The sequence below is a fragment of the Seriola aureovittata genome, chromosome 13 (assembly GCF_021018895.1).
Source record: "Seriola aureovittata isolate HTS-2021-v1 ecotype China chromosome 13, ASM2101889v1, whole genome shotgun sequence".
Taxonomy (NCBI): Eukaryota; Metazoa; Chordata; class Actinopteri; order Carangiformes; family Carangidae; genus Seriola; species Seriola aureovittata.
Genome location: NC_079376.1, coordinates 21,661,964 through 21,682,316, shown reverse-complemented (window position 1 = coordinate 21,682,316; position 20,353 = coordinate 21,661,964). Strand labels below are relative to the sequence as shown.

Sequence of the window (20,353 nt, the reverse complement as noted above, 5' to 3'; positions counted from 1 at the left end):
GATGGTGTTGTGGGCTTGGTAAAGGCCACGAGTAAATAGATGTGGACCTTGAACATCATCCCTGGTTCTCATCTCTTTGGGACTTAACCTCTTCTGTCCCTCAAAGGTCACCTCAGCCTCTCCTCAGCTGGGTTTTCTCTGCCCACTAACCACAACACTCCCCACAAATAACATTTGATTTAATAGGAAACTGCTGCGAAATTGGAAACTATACTGAACTTTTCAACTGAACCCAGCCAGCACTATGCATTTCTGCAAATGTTCTATGTTCTCTATATTTTTTGGAAATACCCCACCCTCAATTGTCCCTTTTCAAAGGAAAAGAAGATCAAAAGAAAATTTTAAAAAGGCTGCTTACTCTGGGTTTGCGGGGCTTTTCGTTTGGTGTTTTGTCAATGCTGTCCATTAACAGGAGTCCATGAGAGAGACTGTCTGTCATCACTGACAGCTCTCACCATGAGGCCTTGTGGGGATTTGGTCCAGAGTGCTGAGAGGGTCAGAACTGTATGCATCAAGTCTGTGATTATTTGACTAAAATAAACCTTTCACAGTTTCCTGCAGTGCTGATTCAATTTTAATAGAAAGGGCTGCTCAGAAACGCGTCACAGCTGAGAGGGAAGGGCTATCTGTGAATGTACATGGAATGTCGGTGCTGAAATGCTGAGTTTTCTGGTCTGGTCATTTGTCACCACCACAATTAGTGAAGAAGAGAATTCAATTCAATACAGCTACAACCTGCTCTAGTATTTATGGTTTCCAGTGTTAGCTAATGACAGTAAACCTTGCATCGATATTGCTGTGTAAGGGACATTACTGAGTCAGTTTGCCTACTTTCTCACTGCTCTCTACCTGTGCTACTGTTACACTCTGCTGGAGCTTATCTTGAAATTACCACTGTTGAGCAAAAGTTATATAGTTGTGCTTTAAAGTTGAAAATATAAGAGCTAAGTTCAGCCAAATAACTTTTTGTGCCTTCAAGTACTTGTCGTATGACTTACATATTTGTAATGCTCCTTCTCTTCTTTTTAGATGGCTTTCATTTCAGTTTTGCATTTTGGCCTTTGGCTCTTTTTTTATTTATGATACTTTGTATTGCATTTCTATGGTATTAAAAAGCTAAACGGTAGCACAATAAACTGAAACTGCAAACAGCATTTGGTCCCATCATAAATTTGGCTCATTTTATGGACATGATGTTTGTGAAAATGTCAATTTCTTCACTTTTTTATATTAATTTCCACAGTTTTAAGTCTCTATGAATCACTACTTTTCCCGCCTGCCATTTCATTGTAATTATCTCAGTGTAACACACAGTCTAGTTGCAGAGGCACTTCATGATATAATTGCAAACTGGTATTGAAGGAAGAAGAGGGGTTACTTATACATATTGCTTCTTCCAATTATGAGTTATTGAAAAGCAGGGTCTACACATGAAGGGGTTTTACATGCAAGTCGGAGATAAGAAGTCCTCATGCCACAACCAGCATCTCACACACTTATGAATAATAATGAATGATAGCACAAACATATGGTCAACATTGAAACATTACAACTGTGCCTCCCTATGGCACCAGTGAGAACCACCCAGACCAGAAGGCAGAGCTTTCCATTAATAAATGTTGCTGGTGTAAAAGAAAAAAAAAAAAGAAAAAGAAAACGATGATTGAAATTGATTTTTAGGTTTTTAGTTTATTAGGAATTAATGATACAAATGTCTGGGGGAATTAAAAGCTCGTTGGATGAAGCCAAGTGTGGCCATCCATTCAGAGGAGTCAGCCAGGTGTGAGGGCTGTTAAGACGTTCACAGAGGCGTGCTGATTTTGTCAGCCAAGTCTGATCAGTCTAACACCTGCGGCTCCTGGAATATTTTTTCCAAATTGCATTATCCTTTGCCAAAACGGTGCAGAGACAATGGAGAGACATGCACAGAGATACAGAAAGAGGAAGACAGTGTAAAAGACCACGAGCAGTAATTTTAATCCTGCAAGTCTCGTTCAAATGAAGAACTCCGCATTACACATGCATGTGCCGTGCACTTGAACTAGTTTCCACTGCATGCATGTTAGTGTATCAGTAATGACCAGCTTATAAGCGTGCGTCATTAAAAATAGCTTCTTAGCACTGTTTAATTCAGAGCTTCATTCAGACAATCCTCATGTGATTTCTCACCTGTTCTTTGCATTGCAAAATAAATGCATAATGAATATTATAATAGGGAATATTAATGTGAAAAATTCTCATGGAGGATAATCAGACCACCTCAGCAAGTGAGCAATTTTTGCCTACATGGTCTGAGGACCATAGTGGAGTTTTATCTGACCTGTGTTAATGGGAAGCTTCCACACACTATTTTCTTGCGAAAAATGGATGACTAAGTAGAAATTTCTCTGAATGTGAGGATCATCTTATTTTAATGTAAGAATGGACAGAGGCACTGGATCTGAAATCATCATGCAGCCAAAAATATTTAAAGTGGTCAAATCTTAAATCATTAAATTTAAATTAATCATGTTTTCTTTTGTTTTTGCAGGTCCCCTTTCTATGAATTAACATGGACAAAGTGGTCATCAGTCTCCTGCTTCTGGGAACCACAGTTACGATGGTCCATGCATGTCCAAAATACTGTGTCTGCCAGAACCTCTCAGAGTCTCTAGGGACTCTGTGCCCCTCAAAAGGCCTGCTCTTCGTTCCACCGGACATCGACCGGCGAACTGTGGAGCTCCGGCTGGGCGGCAACTTCATCCTCAAGATCTCCACTCTGGACTTTGCCAACATGTCAGGCCTGGTGGATCTAACCTTGTCCCGCAACACCATCAGCACCATCCAGCCTTTCTCTTTCATTGACCTGGAAACCCTGAGATCCCTGCACCTGGACAGTAACCGGTTGACCGAGCTGGGACCGGATGACCTTCGAGGGCTGATCAACCTGCAGCACCTGATCCTCAACAACAATCAGCTAAGTCGGATCTCCAAAGCAGCCTTTGATGACTTGTTACTGACACTGGAGGATTTGGATTTGTCATATAATAACTTGCGCAGTGTGCCTTGGGAAGCCATCCGCAAGATGGTCAACCTCCATCAGATGAGTCTGGATCATAATCTCATCTCCTTCATTTCTGAGGGGACTTTTACAGATCTGGATAAACTGGCCCGTTTGGACCTCACCTCCAACCGTCTGCAGAAGCTCCCTCCGGACCCCATCTTTGCGCGCTCCCAGAGCAGTGTTGTGATGAGCACTCCTTACGCACCTCCGCTTTCTCTAAGCTTTGGTGGAAACCCATTGCACTGCAACTGTGAGGTGCTTTGGCTTCGAAGGCTGGAACGTGAGGATGACATGGAAACCTGCGCTTCTCCCGCCAGTCTAAAGGGGCGCTACTTTTGGTCTGTTCGTGAGGAGGAGTTTGTTTGTGAGCCACCTTTGATCACACAACATACGCACAAGTTGCTTGTTCTGGAAGGCCAAACGGCTAGCTTGCGCTGCAAAGCTGTTGGCGACCCAATGCCAACTGTTCATTGGGTTGCTCCTGACGACCGTTTGATCAGCAACTCCTCTCGAGCGACAGTATATGAAAATGGCACCCTGGACATAACAATCACCACATCCAAGGATTACGGTACCTTTACTTGCATAGCTGCTAATGCTGCTGGGGAATCTACAGCCTCCATCGAGCTATCAATCATTCAACTCCCCCATTTGAGTAACGGTACAAATCGTACCACGCAGCCCAAGTCTGGGCTATCTGACATAACTAGCTCTACCAAGATCAGTAAAGGGGAGCCTAAACCTCCACCAGAGAAGGTGGTGTCTGTATCAGAAGTGACCGCCGCCTCTGCTCTGGTCAAGTGGACTGTTAGCAAATCAACTCCAAAAGTAAAAATGTTTCAGCTTCAGTACAATTGTTCAGAGGATGAAGTCCTCATTTACAGGTAAGAAGGAGTGATATAATTCAATTACATCCAAGTAGGAGCTGAGACCTTTCTGGTCAAAGTGGTAAATTAAGCCTGAGGTAGTCTATAATATATAACTTCACAACATTCACTGCTCAGCTTCTTGAGTCGATTGCTAATTGTTTGCTGAGTGAGTACTTGAGACAGTCATTTTCTTTGAAGTGTTACTCGGAGATCAACATTCATTTTTCTAATCCTTGATTTATTTTTTTTCTTCTTTCCTTAAATTGACAACTGGTGAGCATGCTGCTTTCACATTTTTAAGAAAACCCAAAGTGAAATCCTCACCCTGAACCATTAATTAGAAATCCAAGAAGAAAAAGGATTATAGACCCTCATTTTAAAGTATCCTTCTTAAGCTGCTCAAGTCCATGAAGTGTAAGCTTGGAGACTGCAGCTGGAGATCTCCAGGCTCTGTGTAATCAATTTCCTATGTCAAATGAGACAGTGAGTTTGGAGACATTAGAAAGGACCAAATGTACTGAGCTTGTGTTGTAAGAGCAAACAAATAGATCGACCTTTCATGCATCCTATATGTGATTCTTTATGATACATTTTATCTGACATCATATCACACATATCATTTTGGAATTCAGTATCCCCTTCGGGTTCCACACATTAATGCATCCGTCCAGAGAATTACTTCCTCAGTTATGCTAAAGGAGATATTCAATGCATCAGAAAAGTTGCCCGTCGTGGATAGAAGTAACAGTAGTTTTATATTTGTGCCTTTGTGCAGCACCTCATCATGAAAGTTAATTTATTCAGTGCAACAGTCCTGCACAGTTTACCTGTACTGTATGTTTCCAGCAGGAGCCATTTACTAAAAGGTAATTGACAGAATATGGGAGGGCAAAATATCTGGTTATTAGCTGTGAATAGATTAGAACTGTACACTGTAATGACGAAAGATATTACTTTGTTCAAACACTGTGAATCCAACACACCATCTCTGCAAATTCAATAACAAGTTGTTTATCTGATTTCCTTGCCTGCACACTCTGTGTCAGTTTGTCATGCCAGAGAAAAGACAACAATAGGAATTTTTAATACCCTTTTTTTTTCTTTCCAGTGACAGAAACATTGGATGACTCATCCATGTTTCTAGTAAATGCCTTATGAATTTTCTCTATTGCATACAAAAGTGCAAACATAACACTAATGTGGACTTTGTAAACAGCATTTATTTTCTGTGTTCATTGATTTGCAGCATTTACGTAATTTCCAGAAAAAATTATTATTGTTAATTCACAGAATCATTACTAACATCAATCTTCGCTGTTTTAAATGCTACTTTGAGACATTTAAGTGATACATACTTTACACCCCTTTAAGTTTGTTGTTTTCTCATTTGGTTCACTTTCCTGCACAACTGCTAACTATTATGTTAAAAATGCTAACGCTGAAGTTGTCTTTGTCATGTGTATTTGATGCTTGTAAAGCATCTCTACTTCATACTCATGGAACATGGAGTGTAGTGTATCTACAACAGGAAAATGACCTAAAGCAATAGATCTGAGTGCTTATAGATTAATGCCCGTGTGGTTCTTTTGCATGCCAGAAGACAAATTAGGAGCAGGGAGGAAAAGATAATGTGCATAGGGAGGCCAACTACTGTTTTTGAATTAATATTGATATGACTTCATTGCCTGCACATGCACACCTACTGTGCTCTAGTTGGCTGACACAGTTTCCCAGGGTACTGTCTGCACTCAAGCAATAGCATGATTAAAAATCAATCAGAGCCATGTGGGGGAGGAGAGAGATTGCATGAGTTCTCCTGAACACGTGAGGTAGAACAGCTTCTTCCTGGTTATGGAAAAAGGCAATTAAGGATGAATAATGGACTGCAGCCATGCTGGTGTCTGGGCTCTGTGGTGGAGGCGCTTCAGATGGATCAAAGCTTTGGATGCTTGTACTATCGGAGAACGGCAAGCCAGCAATGGATGGATAGATGGAATCTATTCATAGATAACTACCAATATGGCTATCAAGGGCCATTGTATACCCATATGGTTTAAATTTATTTTTCTCTATTGAACACTATTAATTATATAAAAGAGGCCATTGTTACTTTTGATTCAAGACATAATATTCCTGGAACCATTGATGCTTAGGCTGGGCCTCTTTTTTTCTGTAGGTTTGGTCACATTTGCACTCCTGCCTTTTACCACTAGCAGAGGCAGAGTCTCAACATTTCAACCATGTATTCATGCATTACATTTAGCTTTCTATTTCAACTTATCCACTTCAACTGCAGAAGTTCAAATACCCCTGGTTGGGAAGCACTGATATACAGCATAGTGCAACTAAGACACGTGATTAAGGTGTGGATATGGTTTGCATTTGGTAATTAAAACTGGTGAAGTGGTTAAAGTTGAATCTATAGTTGATGAAAAGGCTTGATAGGACTGTAGATATAGCATAATTTTTTAGCTCAGCATCAAATTTTCACACATTTACATCCTCACTGCATCAGTAGAGGCTTTATCTTACATTCAAATTCATCCAATATGGGCATTATCCCTTGCAATATTCTGGTCTGCAAATGGCCCACTTTAGTTTGACATCTCAATGATGCTCCATTCCATCTTGAAATGGTCAGTATAGTTAACTGCAGTTAAGAGAGAGCATACAGCCACAGCATTGATCTAACTCCTTCAAAACACAGCTTCTACCAATCAGCTTGTGTAATGTTAACAGTGTAATTGCAGAATGTTTGACAGGTCAGGCACCACAAGAAACCGCACATCAAGACAAACGGCATTAACTATGATCCGTTGCCAAGTCAAGACGAGGTGCTAAAACACTTGTGTTGGTAATGACAGGCGGAGGAATAAATCTCTTTATGTCTTTTACATATAGCTTTTTATTGAAAGGGCTTTCATATAAGGAAACAAAGGTTTAAATACTGTAAGGTGTATTTAAAGCTCTATGATAGCATAATGTGACAACTCTAGTATTTAATTAGATGTCTTTGTGCGATGAAAATTCTATAGACAGAGGTGTTTGATGGATAAAAGCTTCTGTTACTTCTTGTTTACACAACAAAAACAGAGGTTCTCACGGCATTTTATTGATTGCCAATACATCTTGAACAATTAACATACTGCAGCATTGGCTTTCAGCATCAGTCAAAAGCAGCGAGGCGTAGCATAATGAAAGAGTTCAAAACAACTTAATCAGTGTTAAATGGAATCTACAAGAAATGATGTTTAGTCAAAACAATACACAAAACGTGGCCATTCAATTCTTATCTCATTCCTCTTGCTTCATGCATATCAAATGGAATAACACTGGGACCAATGAAGTCATCTTTCTGAATTACTCTGTGCATATAAATAGCTACTTAGCATGCTTCATTTTGGCTATTTCTTTGATCTACCCGGGCATAACAAACAAAGACAGTGTTGCTTTTAACACCACTGTTCTCTGGCCTTGTGTTGAACTCCCATAGTAAGAAGTCTGCATTGTTAACGCTCGGTCTCTCTCTCTCTTTGTCTTCTTGTAGGATGATTCCTATGACTAACAGAGCCTTTGTAGTCACAAATCTTGTCCCAGGGATGCAGTATGACCTGTGCGTCTTGGCCATCTGGGATGACACTGCCACCACCCTCACTGCCACCAACATTGTCGGCTGCGTCCAGTTCATCACCACGGAGGACTACCCGCAGTGCCAGTCTCTTCACAGTGGATTCCTGGGGGGCACCATGATCCTGGTGATTGGCGGCATCATTGTGGCCACGCTGCTGGTGTTTATCATCATCCTCATGGTGCGCTATAAGGTGACCAGTGGTATCCAGGCTAATAAATTACCGACTGTTAGCAACACGTACTCGCAGACCAATGGGGGATTGAACAGGTTCAACGGCGCCCCGCCACAGGTCAAGTCTACGGTGGTGGTCATGCGTGAGGAAATGGTAGAGTTCAAATGTGGCTCCCTCCAGAGCAGCCTCTCCTCATCCTCCTCCTCTTCTAACTCATTAGACAGCCAAACAGTTCGAGGGGCTGGCGACCGCTACAGCATGCAGGGCAGTGAATGCAGCACCCTTCCCAGCAGCAAATTCAGGAGGCACGGGCACAGCGCCAAAGCACGGCCAAACCTGGACCACCTTTTAGGGGCCTTCACCTCGCTGGAGCTGCGAGGGGTAGCGAGGGACCACCAAGGGACTTCTGGCCCCTCCACCGCTTCCAACGCCATGATGACAGTGGCTATGGCTCCCCCTTCTGATAAAGAACCCCTGCTGGGAAGGGCCGAGTCCACCACCATGCTGGGACGTCTCCTAGGGCTGCCCCAGGAGGGTAAGCCCAAGAGAAGCCACTCCTTTGACATGGGTCACGTGGGGGCCGCACAGTGCCGCAGCAACTACCCTCGAAGGATCAGTAACATCTGGACTAAGCGCAGTCTGTCTGTGAACGGCATGCTACTGCAGTATGATGACAGTGAGGACGAGAAGCCCACTTTTGAGAGCTCGGAGTGGGTGATGGAGAGCACAGTTTGAGTGCAGCCGGTGTAACTGTGAGGTCCATGGCCAAACTATAAATCTATACTAGGAACTACAGGAAGATGAGTGCAGAGGGAGGGACGCTCCAGCAGTAATCCACCTTTGGGTATTGCATGAAGTTCATCCATGTGAATACTGTCCAAGTAATTATGTGCAAAAAGACACTTGAATCGATAGATTCCTGGCCATGACCTCAACTCTCTGACAGTCTCTAACTGTATTTGAAAAAAAAAACTGTTCCCATTTGAAACAGCACAGCGTCGAGGATTGTGCCGATATATGGCCCAAATGGAATAATTCCCGATCCACAGGGTATGTGAGAGTATCTCCAAGGAAAAAGGAGGGGAAAGCAAGATGAGAAATTCAAAGTGGATTTGCTACGTCTGTATCAAAAGAACACCAAGAGGATTTGCCTCGACTGTGGTGAACTGAATGCGCATCACAGTGTCGTGGATCCTCAGCATGAAATGGGACTACTGCAACAGTAGGACCAGAGGAGCGAATAGAAAAATTAAAACAAAGTCATTTTTATTTTCATCTGGTTTTTTCTATCATTTTTACTATTTATTATTATTTGAGGTGAATCATCAGCAGGCAGAGCTCTGTAATGAGGTTGTAGTTGTCAGTGATTAAACATACACACACACACACACACACACACACACACACACAGTGTCCCTTCACACACACACACACACACACACACACAGCAATTTCCCATCTTTAGACAGCACTCCGAGTCAAATTTCAATCAGCCACAAACCGACAACATGACATATTTTCAAATAGCAAATCCTATTCTCTAGAACCATTCTTCCCGTTCATTCTCTGAACCACAACAAGCCAGTCTTGTATTTCTACCTCAGGTTATGTATCGTATGAGGTTATTATTCTATGACAGTGAATGGAAATACAAAAAAAATCCAAAAGTACCAGATGAGTCACAAACACAAAAACAGCTTCAAAGAATGATTTTGTCTCCAGCCAACCAGATTCAGTAATGTTTCCAGCTCAGGTTGAAATCCTGCCTCTCTGAACGCTTTGATACCCCCCCCCCCCCCCCCAACTGGGTAGCACTGGCGACAGCGGTCCCTGTAGGCGAAGAGGCCATTGATGTAAACAGAGTGTTCTCTCAGGGTTTGGTTTCAGATGCTATCAGTACATATTACAGTAGTCAGACATGAATGGTCTTTGAAATCCATCAGGCCTCCTTTTAATCGTTCGCTTAAACGCACAGCGGGACGTATTATTCAGCTAATTCTCTTTAGGCAACACAAACAAGAGAGTACGACAATTACTCATTTAGCCAGGTTAAATAGCAGAGTCCAAATTGATGTTTATTAGCCTGATAAAGGTCATTATGCTGCTTCAGGGAGGACATTAAGTGGAGAAAAAGGGGGAGGAAGATAACTTATTAAGGGCCAAACGGCTGAAAACTCGATTTGGTAACACATACATAACCGTGGTTGGTTTATGTATCGTTTGAATTGATTCATCAGCACAATCATTTATCTTTCATCCTCTGTCATACCGGGCTGTAAAATACTATAAATTAGTGGCTGTTCAGATTAGTGATCAACCAAGACGTCCGCACACATTTTGATGCCTTTCTTAATACCCTGTTGGTCTCTGCTGCATTTGAAGATGTGGGGTGTTCATCATGTTTTGTTTTGGTTTTTTTTATTATTATTATTATTATTATTATTGTTTTCTTCCCTAGGTGTACTGTTATGTATATTGGCATTTTTTTTGTACAATAACTGGGTGAGAATGTAAAAGCGGGAAAAATCGTACAGTAGTACTTTTATTTTCATGTGAAGCAAACCGTGAGAAGGTGCTTTTCTGTGGTGTACCAACTTGGCCATTGTTAGTTGGCTCACTGGGAGGGTATTTTACATGTTACAGCAGGTAGAAGGAAGCGGATGACTTGTTGTTTTTAAAGGGTCAATTCACCCAAATTGAAAAAAAAAAAAAAGCAGATTGTCCTTCTTACCTCTAGTTGTACCCACCATGTAGATGATCTTGGTTTTCTTTGCTCTGGTTTTAAGATGTCTGTCTATGAGATTTCTACCTTTTCCTTCAATATAGAGGGGTTAGGGTGTCCAAAATCATAATCCATCCATCCATCCTTCCATCCATTATCTATACTGCTTATCCTTGTAAGGTTGCGGGGGTGGGGTGCGGGGCTAAAGCCAGTCCCAGCTCACATTAGGCAGGGGTGGGGTACACCCTGAACAGGTTGCCAGTTACATACAGAGACAAACAATCATACATGCTCACATTCACACCTATGGGAACTTTAGAATCGCCAATTAACCGCAATATGATAATACGATATGACAATATTTTGTCATAATGTTTATATCATAGTAGCTGTCCCTTTAATATATCTGGCTGTATTAGGTCCTGGGCAATTTTGCAAATCACCAAGGCAATATTGGATATTCATATGATGTCTGCATTAATGCAGGTAAACACATTAAAAGATAAGGACGGCAATATTATATTCATATTATATATTTTTCGAATTGTCAACAAATCCCATGTAAAGACCAATGATTTGATCTGAGTACCAAATACTGTGTATCCAGTCAAAACTCTCCACAACTTTGGGTAATGGGATATTTTTCAATGCATCCATCCACCTCCATTATGCTGGGGTGGAGGCGACAGTCTCAAAGACAGATATCTCAAAACCTGACCAAATGAAACGAAAACGATCGTGATGTTAGATTCCACCAGAGGTAAATGAAAAAGATCTGTTATTTTTTTGTAATTCGGGTGAACGGACCCTTTAACCTGTTGTTCTGCTCGTGGCATCATGTAAAGAACCTTTCTAGTCTGCTAACTGAGAATGCCATTTAAGTGTGTACTTGACTCGACATAGTCATGATTCTCACCTGAGGTTCTAGGAGAAAACAAAAAAAATAAATAAAAACTGTTTCTGTGTGAAAAGATTTTGCTACAAAAGAATATAAAATATTAATTAATTCCTATGAACCAAACTGGCTCTTCTGTGTTTTCTCTTCCTGCGACATCTCACAGACACACAAATGATCTCATGTGCTTTGGATTTCATTACTAATTACGTCTATCCGAGCTGCGACCGCTGCTTTAGAGTGTCCTTGCTCCCTTATTGTCTTTGTTTACCGCGGATGAGCCAAGGGTTTTCCTCCTGAGGTCCAGCTGCTGTAATCAGGCCAGTTGCTGCTGACTCACCTCAGCACTGCCCTTGTTACAAATCATCGGTACATGCAGCTCCTGGCCAGAGCCCATAATAACGTCTTAATTCATATAATCTGTTAGGCAAGGTGCTTACGGCAGCACAGAGTAAATATAATCTGCACAAGGGCCAAGCGTTACATGATAAGACAGCGATACGCACCTGCTGTCGGCTCAGGAGGAACATGACCGCTGGATGCTGAATGTAGGAGGGTTGTTATTATTGGGCTTTGTGCTGTTATGATAAAGAACATATTCAGATCATTCAAAAGACAAAATAAAGGTGTGGATTGAGAAGTGATCTGACAGCAACATCAAAAACAAAAAAAGCAGTGGCTGAATTATCCTCTTAGATTTGTGTGTGTGTGAGCAGGTGATAATATCAGTTTAAACCAAAGGTCTATTTACTAAGCCGGTCCCCAATTACCACCAAGGTCACAGAATTTCGTTTCAGTTTAGCGTGTTACTAACCAAGACTAAAGATGAACATGAGCCCAGCTGACTAAAGTGCTGCTAAATAAGACCTGATGCTGGTCTCATGTACGTCTTTAGAGCAATGGAGCACAAAAGGAAAAGTGTTTTCTGCTGCTGAACCTGGAGGACTGGTTGAAGAGGAAATGTTAGATAAAGAGTCTGATGTTGTAAGCCTCACAAAAAGATCAGTGGTTTAATGACGCATGAAAAAAAATCAGTGAGGGAAATTTATGGATAAACCTTTTAAACTCTTCTGGTTTGTTCAGTGTTTTTGAAACAAAAAGGCAAAGTGGTGCTGAGTGGAGAGCCGCGGTGGAACAGCATCATTTTAGTTAAACTTTATCCGACTTTAGCCTCTCTTTCCATTTGCGTCTGATAAAACAGTGCAGCGAATTTTTACACCTGCTTTTCTCTGACATTAAATTTCGGAGTCAGTTTCCTGTGCTGGAGGGGTCAGTCTGATGATAAACCAGGTGCAGCAGCAGCTATTTGCATTTCCTCCACCAAGATGCTCTGGCTCCGAACAGGAACGTCTTGAAATACATGAGACTGAACACGATATAACATTTTACCTGCACAAACATTGGTGCTGTCCTTTAAGTGCAATTTAACAGTTTAGTTAAGGACAACAAATCAATAGTGCTTATCTCCGAATGTGTCCACAGCCATATCAGTGGCTCTGTTATGTCAAGCTGTACAGTGGTGCATTGGGCTAAATGCTGAGGTTTAGCGGGTATAAAGTTTAGCATGTCCACCATCTTAGTATAATGAATACCATTTACTAATCAGCACTAAAAAAGAGAGTACAACGGAGGTTGTCTTGTAGAAAAAGTAGCTGGAAGTAGTATGTGAACACTTTTTGAATGACCTGGTTTGAGACGTGATCTGACAAACACAATGTGCCTTTTTCACGTCTTTATTGAACATAGCTATTAAACATTCAGAGTGCTGGTGGAAAAAGTAAGTGAACCCTTGGATTTAACAACTAATCGAACCTCATTTGGCACAATAACCTCAAACCAGCTCTTCCAGTATCTGCTGATCAGACCAAGAAGAAGTTTGGAGCATTTTTCCTACAGAACTGCTCCAGCTCCAGATCCTCAGGATGCCTGATGAGAGCGGCTCTCTACAGGTCAGTCCACAGCATCGCTACTACATTAACTCTGACTGGACCTGACTGGAGATGGATTTTTTTCTTCCTCTTAAGTAATTCTCTTATAGATATAAGTTGATGTTCAGGGTTATTGTCCTGCTGCATCACTCAGCTTCCACTGAGCTTCAGCAGCTGGACAGACACCTTGACCTTAAGAGGTAGGAGACCTTCACAAACTTGGGAATTCATTTTCTCCTCAATGATGTTGAACTGTCCAGGTCCAGAGGCAGCAAAGCCTGAAATCATGATGCTCCCTCCACCATACTTTACACCATACATAGCGCATCATGTTCTACCCAAACAATTCAACCTTAGTTTCAGGGCGCTCTGGTAGCAAATATATTAACCCTGAGTCCTGACTGCAGTGGCCTGGGCTTAACTCCAGCCTGGGCCCTTTGCTGCATGTCATCCCCTCCCTTTCTCTCTACCCTGCCTTTCCTGTCTCTGCACTGTCTCTGTCAAATAATAATAATAAAAGCGAAAAGAGAAAAAAAATATCCTTGGTTTCACCGGTCCACAAAACAATTTTCCATGGCGTCCTGCCATGGACAACATGCACCATGCCTGCATTATGATTTGCATGTGGTGGTAGACTCATGAACAGAGATAACCAGAGTTAACCAGCTCCAGTAATTCCTTTAAGCCTTTAGTTGTTACCCTGTTTTAATTTTTTTTTTTTACCTCACTGAGCATCTGTGCCTTTGGAGTCGTCTTAACTGGGCGCCTACTTACTGGGAGAGTAGCCACAGAACTAAATCACTTCTGTTTGTCTGACTGTGGACTGATGAATATCTTAACTCTTTGAGATTACTCAGAAACCCTTTCCAGCTTTGTGCAAATCAGCAATTCTTCATCCTAAGCCTTCTGAGATCTTTTTTTTTTGTGAGCCATGGTTCACATCAGCAGATGTTTCTTGTGAATAACAAACTCAAAATAGTTTTTTTTTTAAGTCAAAGAAGCTCTAACCCACTGCTCCAATCTGGACTCCAGGTTGGATAACTCATGACTCAAGTTAGCTTTTGTTAATGTGATTAGCTTACCAACCTATACTGTTAATGTTTGAATTATGTTTTCAATATGGACAAGAACAATACAATGATTTGTGTGTTATTAGTTCAAATAGATTTTTTTTGTTCATAATTTTAACTGAAATTAATTTCACTTCACTTCATTTTTCTTACCACTGTACTTGAGTCATAACTCAAAGTATTGGACAAAGTTTTGTTTTTTATTTTTTGTTTTTTTTTTCATCTTCATCTCATGGAGATTAAAATCTTTTTTAAAAGGGAGATCTGAGAACAGGAAGCAATCACAAAGACAACACAACTACACAAGAAACAAAGCATTAAGGAAAAGTCAAATAATAAATCTTTAAAATCACTGAGAGAAATGTGAGACTCTAGTCTGAGGACAGTTTGCAGTTCATTCCATTTAAATGGTGCATAGTACCTGAAACCAGTTCTGCCAATGGGGATATCGAAGGTTAAGTAATTTCTGGATCATGTTCTGTGGATACTAGATTTAAATCAGAAAAGAGATGAGAGGTAGTGCCTAAGCTTTAACAGCAGAGCTTTATAAATGAATAATATGTCTGTTTCTTCTTGACTGTAAGGAGGTCCGACCCACGGTGTGATACAGAGAACAATGATGAGTTTGGTATTTGCTATTTGTGATAAAGCGTAATGCACTATGACACACAGGGTTAAACTGCTGGAGTGTTGATGGAGCAGCATGAAAATACAGACTATCTTCATAGTCAAGGACAGACATGAAGGCTGACTGCACAATAGTTTTACAGCTAGAAGAAGACAGACCTCCTTGAATTTGATTGTTAATTTTTGAATGAATATGAGCCTTGAATGCCAAATTTCTCAGTATTTGTATGAATCAGTAAGAGCAATATGAATGCCATTTAACGTTTTAATGACAGGACGGTCAGAGTCACTGCTGGAGGTGGAGCAAACCATGTGCTTGGTTTTTTCCTCATTTAAGACTAGTCTGTGATAAAGGAGAGACAGTTGGAATTAATCAAAAGCAGACTGAAGACGATTCAGGGCCAGGGCTGGGGTGGAGCCTGGGGGATAAAATTGCATCATCAGCAAAAAACTAAACATTTAAATATTGATTAAGAGCAATTGTATCATTTATGTATAATGTAAACAACAATGGACCAAGGATAGACCCCAGTGGCATCCCAATCATAATGGTGACATGGCCTGACTGGATACCATCAGCAACAACACTGAGTTCTTTCTGTAAGGTAAGAGCGGAACCACTTCAGGATGGCTTCAGATTGATGGCTTCATGAGGATTATTGGAGTTCAGCAGAGGGACTTGGGTGCCCGTTGGGTGAAACAGATTCCTGAGAAAGCAAAAAAAAATTATCAGCCAACCAGACCACATTCTCTTGACTGAAAGGAGATATTGAGATAGCCTATTTCATAGGATAAGTGAAAACTTTGGCCTGCTGTCACTAGATGAAAGGATAAGAGTCAACAAAGTCATGTATGAATTCATTATCTGTACCACATTTCATGGCAATCTATTTTACAGTTAGCGTCGGCTGAAACCATGACAACTGATGCCATTTTCAATTCATCTAATTTAAACACCACGTACAAGAGACAACAGTCTCATTTGGCATGAGGCAACTGATTTGGCAGGTCTTCTGCACACAAACAGATTCAGTGTCATCACTTGAGTGAAATCATCAGCTTGTTATCCTGCCTGCTCGGACAAATCATAATAAATACTTCACTGTTAACAGCAGCTGTTTGATGGATACAGAAAAAAGAACAGTAGAGTTGTTGACTAGTGTTGGTGATTTGACTGCGTTGCCTACTGGGAACGTTCATACTAATTATCTTGTTCTATCTCTTATCTCTGACCCTCAATGTCTTTGTTTTATTACAAGAACTATGAGAAAGTTATGTTTTGCAGGGCACTAACCCCTTTTAGGTTTTGTGAAGTCCTTTTTTCTTTCACTTTTAAGCAGCTTTTGCAGAGCAGCAACCCGGCAGTGCATCTATCCATCAATTTTATGCCTGATCACGGCCTGCAGCAGTGTATTTTGTCTTTTTATAGAGGCAAAGCAGACAATATTGGAGGTCATGACAGGAGGTTTGCATAGAGGGTGGGGGTTGTTCTATTCCTCATAAAAGTGGATGTCCATTACAGAGAGCTCTGGGAAAGCAAACCTTATCTACCGTCTGCTTCTGCAGCCTCATCGCCACATTCATGGGGATTATTTAGTCCTAGAGTCCTATATTAATAACCTCATTATTAGTAAAGCCTGAGGGGAAGGCTGACTTGGTGTGGGGGTTTGTTTATGTCTAAGACAAAGTTGTCTGGGTGGAAAAAAAAACCTACAGCTGGATTGAGTGAAATTTGAGCCTGCCAGTTAATTTTGTCTTCTTTCAGAGTTCGTATTCCCTCACTCAGTCTTACTAAGTATCTCATTTACTGTCACTCCTCTTCTCTCCCTGTAACAAGCAATTAAGTGATACCTGCTGGATAGTGTAATAATTTGTCAGACGGGAATAAAATGCTCCTCTGAATGGCTAGAAAAGGCAATCACATCCCCACATTATTTTTTGATAGGGGAGTCACATTTAACTGCTAATGTAATTCAATCCAGTTGTACTCACGTCTTGCATTATGAATAAAGAATATTGGAGTTTTTAGTTATTTGAGTGACTATGTACTAATGTGGGAATTAAGACATTCCTTCATACTAAAATGTAAAAACTCTGATGAAAGTTAAGCATTCAAAATTTTTATTGAAACTGCACTAATAAATATTCATATTAATAACAGATCAAATAACTATGTATAAAATGAAATAGGTCTCTTGTATAGTGACAGTAAGGATGGAAAAATATAACCCATCTTCCCTTAGCTTCCTTCACTTCTCCCAAGGATTTTGGCATCTTTCAGCTCATTGCTTTGGTTTTACTGCCACCAACTGTAATCATCGAAAGAACTCTTTTGAACAACCTGTACACCAGTTAGCAAGTAGCTGGTGAATGTAGTGGAGCATATTAGCAGCTAAACAGCCAAATGTTTTTCCTAGAAAATGTTGGATACTGAGAAAACATTGAACTTTCATTCATCTGGTGGCCAGAAACACAACTTCAAATAAATGCAAATGTTGCTCCTTGTCTTTTGGATTAGTCAATAGACAACTGTTTGCTAGTGGCAGCCATGACAACTTGATAAGGTATATATTGAGGTCACAGGACTCCTGCAATATTTTGGGTTTGACCCTTAGCTCACCTTATACGTGATGAGAGATTAAGCACTAAAATCACCTCTCTGTGCTGTCAATACCACTATCCAGAGTAGGAAACCTCTGAGCAGAGACAATAAAGTCACATCTGAGGCATTAAGCTTTCCAGATGACCAGTGTTAACATTTAAAGACGGATCATCACTTCTTGAAGAAAGCAGAAGATCAAATTAAGAGACAACTGCTAATGGCCCTGGAGAGCCACATCAGAGATATCACAGGCCCCTCTGACAGTGGGGGGCCTGCTGCTGTGCCACGACCGCTGTTTAACCTCGAGAACTACATACAGAAGAATGGAATATTTTCCAGGATGGAATATATATATATATGCTGTATTTATCCCCTATGGGAAATTCAGGTAAATTAGTTTTCTTTGTCGCAGGGGGCAGGTGGTGGTGATTATCACAAGACTAGAGCTCCGGCCATTCTTGTGTTTGCCAAACAAGAAATTCTAATATGTCGTCGGAGCAGCGCTGCGTCTTCAGCACAGATTGGAGGCTACAGAGAGTTCCTATCAGAAAGTGGTGAGACGGGCTGGGGCTAGCTGGTTAGCGTGTTAACAAAAGTTAGCATGGATGTTGCTGTCCACCTCTGGACACAGCTGTTGGTGAAGGAAAGGAATGAAGTTTGTATGTTGTACTCACAACATTTATTCTAGACTGGTAAGTAAAGAGCTGTTACTGCTAATGCTGGCTATGTAGCAATAGTAAAACTTACAAATAGCTCCTTTGAGAGATAAACATATGTGGTTTAGTCTCCTTAAAATAACCTAAACACCAGGATGCCAGATTTGTAGTCATTTTGTTTTGAAACAAGTTAAAAGTTCATAACTTTTAAGTAACTTGTAACTGCAGATTTCCTTTGTACTGGGTTTCATATTTTGTCTCCACGTTGCTCCACTTCTCTCATTTTCATCAGAAAGTTCACCTCCACACCTCCGCTGCTGCTTCAGCATCAACTTCTCACTCACCCCGGACACCACCATGCTGAATCAGTCCAGACACGCAAGTAGCATATACCTTCTCTTCTGCAAACCGGGTGAATTCAGAAATTACAATTGACTTCCGTATTCGAACGTGATTCTAAATTTACCACCTCTTTTACCAGCTGCATCCCAGTAAAGGCCACGTATTGCTTTATTCCCCTTTTAAACTCCAGTATAACTTCATCTCTTACTTCACAATAGCATCATTGTTCGTGCAGTTAGTTTTTGTTGTGTTGTTGTTACAGTAGTTGTTATTAGTAGCGTGTAGTAATATATGTTTTTAAGTATAAAGTCGTTGCCTTTGTTTTCTGTAACTTACTTCCAGTCACTTCACATACCTGATTCCTGAACCTAAGTTCAGGTTAATTTGTGAGTTACAGGCATTCGTGACCAACCAAGACATTATATCACTCAAATAATAATTAAACTAGTTCCACATCATAATTCTGATTAATGCCATATTTCCCCAAAATTGAGCTACATTTTCTCTGCACCAGTGAGCATGTCAACAGGACCCACTAATCATCACGACAGGCAACTTGCAAAACTCCATGAAACTGAAGCATAAATCTCCTGTCAAATATCCTTATCAACAAACACACATTGCAACAAGTTAAAGTCTGTTTGTGTATAAGGTTTTAGAATTGTATCTTTTCCATGGTACAGTTATGCACCTGCCAACACAACCTATAAATATTTAATTTCTTACCTGATACATCTTTCACTTGACAGCTGATCATAGCAATCTGACTAAAAAGTGTTTACCGAATGTACCCAGGGGGAGGATGAAATACATATAAAAAAAAAAAGAAAAAAAATTTAATTCTCCACATGTGAAGTTGAAAAGCTTCTGGAAGAAAAACTGAAACATTGGACTGTGTTGAAAACCCTTTTGAGTCAGAGTGAAACAGCATTTGGACAGCATCTTGCTTTCTGAATGTTTTGTTTTTTCCCTCTGAAACACAGAAATAATGCAGGGAGGCATTATTCCACAGCTCACATCAGTGGGATGCCAGTTTTGTTTGAGAGAAGCAGAGAAAAAAGGATTGTTTAAAAATCTTTCAGTGTTACTTGATTTAGATTAAAATGTATACAGGCACCAATAATACTTTTTTACTTAAAGATTAAAGATTTTTATACCAATTATGAATCAAATGGGTATGCATAATATTATATAAGGGGTCGCTTATTGTGATGATCTCACAGAGAATTATCACCCAATTTTACCAAATGGCTTTTTAATTTATTCAGAAAGACATAACAATGAAATGCTAGAAGAAAATCCATCATGTTGGGAGAGGATTACACTAACAGGCTATTGATTTTCTGATTTTTTTTTTACAGATTTTTAACAGTGTGAACGCATCCTGTTTAAGCGCCCAATGACGAGCCCATAGAACGAGACACACCTGCCAAATCGCAAGTTGAACATAAAAAATAAATAAATAAAAAATATTACCTGAGGTTTTATTTGAAAGGAAAACGTAATGTTATGTATTGATTCACATCTGAGCTGTATCTCAAACAGTGAGCACAGAATAATGGGGCTCAGTATGACATCAGGAGCGCGGCGTGATGCCTCTCAGCAGCTCACCTCAGCACACCTCTTAGTAGAACATTGTGTAAATGTCACTCAGTAAATAGAGCAGAGGAAGTGTGTGTAACCTTGAACCTTTTCTCTCGGTGGCTCCCGTCCCCGACGCAACGGCGTACACCTCCATGTCATCCAACTGGTTGGGATGATGAATGGGACTAAATTATTGCATCCAACTGTAGCAG

General features: G+C 40.6%; 1 protein-coding gene and 1 long non-coding RNA gene across 4 annotated transcripts in view; both read left to right on the top strand.

Annotated features, from left to right (window-relative positions):
* LOC130179910 (leucine-rich repeat and fibronectin type-III domain-containing protein 2) overlaps positions 1 to 11,458 on the top strand; it is a 153,652-nt gene extending 142,194 nt beyond the window's left edge. For all 3 annotated transcript variants that reach the window (XM_056393053.1, XM_056393051.1, XM_056393052.1), the window contains 2 exons: positions 2,531 to 3,927; positions 7,460 to 11,458. In XM_056393053.1, the coding sequence (XP_056249028.1) occupies positions 2,552 to 3,927; positions 7,460 to 8,450 (2,367 nt within the window). In that variant the 5' untranslated portion in view covers positions 2,531 to 2,551 and the 3' untranslated portion in view covers positions 8,451 to 11,458. The remainder of the gene's footprint in view (positions 1 to 2,530; positions 3,928 to 7,459) is intronic.
* Positions 11,459 to 18,066: 6,608 nt separating this feature from the next.
* LOC130180503 (uncharacterized) lies at positions 18,067 to 19,969 on the top strand. The gene is made up of 3 exons (XR_008829415.1): positions 18,067 to 18,251; positions 18,508 to 18,627; positions 19,919 to 19,969. It is a non-coding gene; the product is annotated as an uncharacterized LOC130180503 (long non-coding RNA).
* The last annotated feature ends 384 nt before the right edge of the window (positions 19,970 to 20,353 follow it).